Below are 7,758 nucleotides of genomic sequence, written 5' to 3'. Positions count from 1 at the left end.
TTTCAAATATGACCGTAAAGCGCACAGTGTACACACACACACACACACACACACACACACACACACACACACACACACACACACACACGGGCACGCGAGTGCTTTCACTCAATTACAAATCTAAAATCAGTCGTAAGGAATTCATTTGGTTGTGATGTTGTTGAGATGGTGGAGTTTCGGGATCTCAGATGATTTCTAATACTTCAATTCAAATAATAAAAACAAATAAATATATATATAATCATGTCTTAACTATGTCACATTTAGTCTTTTTTTTATGGAATTCCTTTTAATGGCTTGTTCCTATAAAAAAAAAAAAAAAAAAAAAAAAAAATTAAAAGGAATCTCGAGGAAAAAAAAAAAACACCTCAAAGGAAAGAGTTACCGGATGATAACAGCGGTGAACAGATATTCAATTTTGCCGTGTGATCCAACATCAGGTATCGGCTGTTGAGTGAAAAAAAGGGCCGCAGGCAGCACTGTGAACCATATTGAAAACATAATAGGAGTTATGAGACATAACTTCGCTCGTACCAACTGCTTAAACACGTTTAGAATTAAAGGTAAAAAAAAAAAATAATAATAAATGAATAAATAAATACATAATGCGTGTACTGAAAAGCTTTCAACACTTGCGCTCCACTTCCTTCCTCGTGTGGTTTCAGTACTCAAAACCCAAAGTCGGACTTGGAACTCTTCGCGGCTGCCGAACAAAAGGTGTTAAGCTGAAATCGTTTGAATGTTTTTCTTGATGTTCGAGAACCCAATTAAAACTCACCACGGATCTCAAATTCGACTTTGACCCCAACCGGTCGAGAAGGGATGACCGCCCACCTCTGAGTCGGGTTCTGTTGGAAGTTTTTCTTCCTGTTAAAAGAGAGTTTTTCCTTCCTACTGTTGGAGGTTTTACTTCCTGTTCAAATGGAGTTTTTCCTTCCTACTGTTGGAGGTTTTACTTTCTGTTCAAATGGAGTTTTTCCTTCCTACTGTTGGAGGTTTTACTTCCTGTTCAAATGGAGTTTTTCCTTCCTACTGTTGGAGGTTTTACTTCCTGTTTAAAGTTTTTCCTTCCTACTGTTGGAGGTTTTACTTTCTGTTCAAATGGAGTTTTTCCTTCCTACTGTTGGAGGTTTTACTTCCTGTTCAAATGGAGTTTTTCCTTCCTGCTGTTGGAAGTTTTACTTGCTGTTAAAAGAGAGTTTTTCCTTCCTGCTGTTGGAGGTTTCTCTTCTTTAAAGGACAGTTTCTTCCTCCTAGGTTACATGGGAATTGTTGAATTGTTGAATTGTTGAATTGTTGGGTTTCCTCTGTATAAATGCTGTAAAGTTCTGCTGTGAGGACTTAAATGTGTTAAATGCCACCCGTGTTGTGATTTGGCGCTACATATATAAAATTGAACAGTTTAAGCATTCACTCCTGATTTTATGTGTGTGTGTGTGTGTGTGCGTGCGTGCGTGCGTGCGTGCGTGCGTGCGTGCGTGCGCGGACTTCGGTCTCCGCCCAGGCGGCCGACAGCGAGGCCGCGATCGTACAGCCGTCGAAGGGGTTTTTAAAGCTGTAAGCTGAACTTGCCAGCCGCCGAGCATGTGGCTTCAATTTGCGAGTTGGCCGACTGACAGACCGACCGACCAGACAGACAGACAGACAGACAGACAGACAGACAGACACAGAAACCCCTCCCGCCACCACCACCCCCCCCCCACACACACACCACACACACACTTCCCCTCCACCAACCGCATTCTGTCAAGTATCATCCCCCCCCCCCCCCCCCGACCGCGGTGACATTGTCTTTATTACGGTGTCGCGTGAACAGCCTCGAGAATTATAAGGAACTTATTAAATACAGACGAGTTGCACATGTCTGCGGTGACGACATGACTGCGCACTCCGGTATCCAAGCTGAAGCTAACGTGGCCGCTCTGTGTGTGTGTGTGTGTGTGTGTGTGTGTGTGTGTGTGTGTGTGTGTGTGTGTGTGTGTGTGTGTGTGTGTGTGTGTGTGTGTCATCATGCACCGTTATGAGTGATTTACCCCCCCCCCCCGTTTGAGTCATGTCACAACTCCACGTGCTGCATTTTTCTTTTTTTATTTCTTTTTTTTAATTTAATATATATATATATATATACATCTTCTACGTCCTGTTCATTCTCACTCACAAAGCCACGTTCTCCGAATTTCAACGTGAAAAACGCTCGCGCGTGATCTCCGGACGAACGCACGCAGTTCACGCGTTTCCTTTTTTTTTTAAAAACGAGAAAGGCGGCGGAAACCCGAGAGGGATTCACAGTTTCGGGCAAATTAAGGCGCTTTGGACGTCATTTCAATTTATGGCACGGTTTATTAGCAGAGAAGCCCCCCACCTCCCACCCCCCATCCACAAAAAAATAAAATAAATCCCCAATATTCATATTTCAAAACAGAACGGAAGCTGCATAAAGTACATTTCTGGCATTTTTTTCCGAAAAAATAAAAGAGTAATTACTGACAAATTACGTTCTTGCTGTAATTTTGTTCACTTCCTGTTTTTTTTGTTGTTGTTTTTTTCGGGGTGATTTTCTTTCCTTTCCTTTCCTTTTCGTTTTTTTGTTGTTGTTGTTGTTGTTGTTTTTGTAACACCGCTGTTCCCCCCCTGCCCCCTCCCTCCCCCCCTAGACCCAGCCCCCGCCGGCGTTACACGCCCCCCTCCACCGCCCTCGCCTCGGGGGGGAAGATGGCCGAGGCCCTGCCCCTGGGAGCCCAGGAGGCCGGCGGCGGGGCCGCTCTGATGGGCAAACTGCGCATGGCCGACCGCTGCATGGTAGAGGTGGGACCACGCCGAAACACACGCACACACACACACACACAAACACACACACACACACCCCACCACTTTACCAAACGAGTTGAAAGTTAACTGGATTTTTTTTTTTTTTTTTTTTTCATTTCTTTCTTTCTCAGGTGATCTCAGATCATCCAGGGGAGCTGGTGAAGACGGACAGCCCGAACTTCCTCTGCTCTGTGCTGCCCAACCACTGGAGGTGTAACAAGACTCTGCCTATCGCTTTTAAGGTGTGTGTGTGTGTACGTCGGCGGCCGTAGCGCTCAGTCGCCTGATTTTTAATATCCATTTTCCCTGCTTTATTCTTCCACTTCGTCCACATGTCAGTGAGGAAGATTCTACTTCTTTTTTCTTTTTTTTCCTGCACTGCGTATATTTTAGCTTGACATTTTCACACAAAGCGGGATCTACCACCACCACCAGTGTGTGAAGCAGTATTGTTATGTTATATGAATGGAATTATAGATATTATATCATATTGGCGTCATCTCAAGTAGTATGCTGATTATGCAGTTTATTCAATTCATTTCCTGTTAAAAGGGAGTTTTTTCCTTCCTGCTGTTGGAGGTTTTACTTCCTACCGTTAGAGGTTTTACTTCCTGTTTAAAGGGAGTTTTTCCTTCCAACTGTTGGAGGTTTTTCTTCCTGTTTAAAGGGAGTTTTTACTTCCTACTGATGGAGGTTTTACTTCCTGTTAAAAGGGAGTTTTTCCTTCATACTATTGGAGGTTTTTCTCCCTTAAAGGGGAGTTTTTCCTTCCAACTGTTGGAGGTTTTACTTCCTGTTTAATGGGAGTTTTTCCTTCCTACTGTGGGAGGTTTTTCTCCCTTAAAGGGGAGTTTTTCCTTCCAACTGTTGGAGGTTTTACTTCCTGTTTAACGGGAGTTTTTCCTTCCTACTGTTGGAGGTTTTTCTCCTTAAAGGGGAGTTTTTCCTTCCTACTGTTGGAGGTTTTTCTCCCTTAAAGGGGAGTTTTTCCTTCCTGCTGTTGGAGGTTTTTCTCCCTTAAAGGGGAGTTTTTCCCCTCCCAACCCACGTAGGAATTGTTGATTTGTTGAGTTTCCTCTGTATAATGTTGCAAAGTTCTGTTGTGAGGACTTTAATGTGTTAAGTGTCCTGAATTAACCTGTTGTCAAATAGTTTTCTAAAATTATTTCTGTACTTTTAACACGCAAGACTGCGAAATCAATTTCGCCCAGCGTTACGGTTCCGTCACTGAAAACAACAACAAATACATTCGCGTGTACGTTGTAATTTTACAGCATTCAAAGGTAATTTAAAACAACCGCTTTGCAAGGTTTTAACGCAACGATACAGGATGATTTGATTCACCCCTCTGCAGTTATTCTCCACGCTGGTATTTTTTTTTTTTTGCAGTGTATTTCCTCGCGTATATCGCCGTGGGCAGCTTTTCCTGCACTTTGAGACCAAAAAAAAAATGCATTTGTGGAAAAGCAGCTTTTAGCCAACCGAACGCGCAGCCGATTGATTTATTGAAGCTTCGTTTGTTAATGTGTGGGCGCGCGCGCGTGTGTGTGTGTGTGTGTGTGTGTGTGTGTGTGTGTGTGTGTGTGTGTGTGTGTGTGTGTGTGTGTGTTGTCTGCGTGTTGGGCGCATTATGCAGCACTATGTGGTGTCATGAGCGGATGTCGCTGCCTCTTACTGATAATGGATGACTGTTGAGATGCGAACGCACACTTTGCGCGCACGCATCGCCGTGGACGCCGTAGGTGTTGCGCGGGCGGGCGTTTTAAGATTGCGCGCACCCACACACGCACGCACGCACGCACCACACACACACACACACACACACACACACACACACACACACACGGCGGCCTTGACCGGAGATGTTCATAATTGTTCCCCTCGCTTTGTTTATTCTGCTTTGCTGCTTTTCATGCTGTAAGTCTCTCTGGTGTGTGTGTGTGTGTGGGTGTGTGTGTGTGTGTGTGTGTGTGCGCGTGTGTGTGTGTGTGTGTGCTCTTTTCTCCCCTCCCCCCCCTCAGTTGTTGAATGTGAACTACATCCAGACCGACGCCCCGCATCGTCAAAGCGGATGCCGCTTTGCTGGGCCAGATAGATTTTTAACCAATCACGTGCCAGCGCCGCCTCAGTATTGCGGTCGGGCGGGTTATTGCAACGTCAGCATATTGCGGGGAGGAGGGTGGGGGTGGGCGAGACGGTCATTTGCACAGCGAGTGTTTGGCGGCGCGATAAACGTTAATATGGAAATCAGGCCGCTCGGGGGCTCGATATTTGCGTAGGTGTGGGCGGGAGGAGGGAGAACGTTGCTCTCGAGTGCGCCGAGCGCGTCAACAAAGTAAAAGCGTACGAAAACACTTTCTGGCGTTCGGGAACTCAACAGCGTCGCGTCGGCCCTCGCGAGGTGTTGTTGCGCAAATTGAGTCTTTTCTTTCTTTTAATTTGAAAAGCCGCCCACTTCCCACCCCCCCAATTGGAAAAGTACAAACCTCAGATCTCCTCAACATGTCTGCATGTCGTCGGTAATCATTTGGAAAGATTGTTGAAAGGAGCTGAAAAAAAGAAAAGAAAAGCACTTTCATAATAAATAAAATATGCAAATAACCTCACGGCACCGAAACATTCATAAGTCTCCAGCTTTCCGTGTCATTTTCCTTGTTTTTTGTTGTTGTTGTTGTTGTTCTTACTGGGTGAAACGTGAACGGGACTTGTGTCGTGTGTACTCCCTCGCGTTGTCGACCAGGTGGTTGCCCTGGGCGACATCCCCGACGGCACCTTGGTGACGGTGATGGCCGGCAACGACGAGAATTACTCGGCGGAGTTGCGCAACGCCACGGCCGCCATCAAGAACCAGGTGGCCAGATTCAACGACCTGCGCTTCGTCGGCCGCAGCGGAAGAGGTGCGCGACACACACACACACACACACACACACACACACACACACACACACACACACACACACACACACACACACACACACACACACACACTACACACACACACACACACACACGGTAACATGAGTTTAATATAGAAACGATGCACAGCTACAGCTGCTTTTAAATAAAAAAATCTCCCGCTGGTCGAAATTCGATAGGGGCAGCTTTGGATAAACAAGGGGGAAGTACACGTGAATAAAAACAGTATTCACACCACTTCCTCCTCAGGCGTCCCATTCAGCGACTCCCCCCCCCGCCCTCCCACACACACACACACACACACACACACACACACTCACCCCCTCTCTCTCTCTCTCTCTCTTTAAACCGACACACTGGACTACAGTTACTCTAAATCAGTCGCAGGCAAATGTCCCGACTTATCTATTTAAAACACCAGCCCTGTGTGTACACAAGCCGTGCGCTCCCCCTCCCCCCCCCCCCGACACACACACACACACACACACACACACACACACACACACACACACACACACATTCATAAACACATATAAAGAATTGATCAAACCCCCCCGCCCCCCTTAGCCCCCACCCTCCCGGCCGTGAGGAAATACGAAATAGCTGTCGATATTTGACAGATCGCGCGGTCGATGGCGTTAGGGTGGTGGTGGTGGTGGTGGTGGTGATTGGTGGGGGGGGGGGGGGGGGGGGTGTCGTGCGAGATTCAAATGACCCGAAGGTGAGCGGTGAGAAAATTTGTTTTGCATGCAAAATTTTAACTGCCGCCATGAATTTTACTTTCCCACAGCGTTCCCCTCCTCAGCTGCGTGTTAAGATCACGGTTGTTGTTGTTGTTGTTGTTGTTGTTTTTGAAAGTCTATTTTTAGCTGCAAATTGCTGCATGTTTTTTTTTTCTTTTTATATATATTTAATCGGGTACAGCATCGACTTGAATTGTACGACGAAGTCGTTCTGACCCGCAAGATCGGATCGGTCGGACCGCAACGTTTGGAACGATGTCACTCGGCGGGAATTTATAACTGGGTTTGAATTTCGCGCATAATATGCGTCGTGACGTTGTTTTCCGCTGCGTCGGTTAAATGGAAAAAAAAATCGGATCTCTTTTTGGTCCTTTTATTTTTGGGTCGCTCCGAGCTGCTTTGTAGCGGTTATCTTACTTACTTACACTCGCGTGTTTCTTCAGTTTGAGAAACGAACTCTCGAAAGCGATAAAAAAAAAAAAAACGGACTCGGTTGTCGTCTCCGTCGCTAGGGGTCGTTGCTAAGGGGTTCGGCCTACTTCCTGGAGCGCTAAACATCGTGACATAAGAGCCTACAGACACGCGACTGATCGTTTTTTTGGTTGTTTTTTTTTTACCGGTTCTTAGTCATGAACCCCCCCCCTCCCCCCCCCACCTCCTCCCCTCACGCGTTGCCATGGAAACGGACACCACCCAAACATAACGTGTTTATATTATGTGAAAACAGTTCATCGCCGAGCCGGAATGTCGCGTCGATCCGCTTAAGATTCAACCAGGACTCAACGACCCCGAAAAACACCGTCAGCTTGGATTGCAACCCCCTCCTCCCCCCGCCCCACCACCACCACCATGGTTTCTGAAGGGTAATTGTAGAAAACAATTAGAGGTTCGATGCACTGCACGATAACAAGCCTCAAACCCACATGTGGCGAGTCCCCCCCCCCACCCGCCCGCCCCGCCCGCCCGCCCGCCCGCTCCACCTCCACCTCCCCCTCCCCCCCTCCAACCTCTAACTGTCAGTGTGGCCGACTCCGTTGGAAGTCGCCACCAACGAGCGGTTCGGCGGTTTCACTCATGGTTTCAACCAGTGTGTGTGTGTGTGTGTGTGTGTGTGTGTGTGTGTGTGGGAGTTGGCGTCGAAGTTCTCACACTCAGTCATCATTAGTCAGAGTCCCCCCCCCCCTCCCCCCCACCCCCCCCCCCCCCCCCCTCTGTTTTGCAGAAGTTACATCAAATGCAGACAAGCCGTGTTTTCACACGGCGTAGATTTCAGCGTTTGTTTTTTTTGTTG

General features: G+C 47.2%; 1 protein-coding gene across 1 annotated transcript in view; it reads left to right on the top strand.

The window, feature by feature from the left end:
* Positions 1-7,758, top strand: part of runx1 (RUNX family transcription factor 1) — a 31,737-nt gene that overhangs the window by 13,686 nt on the left and 10,293 nt on the right. The window contains 3 exon segments of the mRNA XM_069145499.1: positions 2,655-2,805; positions 2,940-3,050; positions 5,549-5,705. Of these exon segments, the coding sequence (XP_069001600.1) occupies positions 2,655-2,805; positions 2,940-3,050; positions 5,549-5,705 (419 nt within the window).

Source organism: Embiotoca jacksoni, unplaced genomic scaffold, assembly GCF_022577435.1.
Source record: "Embiotoca jacksoni isolate LCO1_2020_lvr unplaced genomic scaffold, fEmbJac1.0.p SCAF_126, whole genome shotgun sequence".
NCBI lineage: Eukaryota > Metazoa > Chordata > Actinopteri > Embiotocidae > Embiotoca > Embiotoca jacksoni.
Note: the sequence above shows the minus strand (reverse complement) of the source record. Positions and strands in the feature narration are given on the sequence as shown.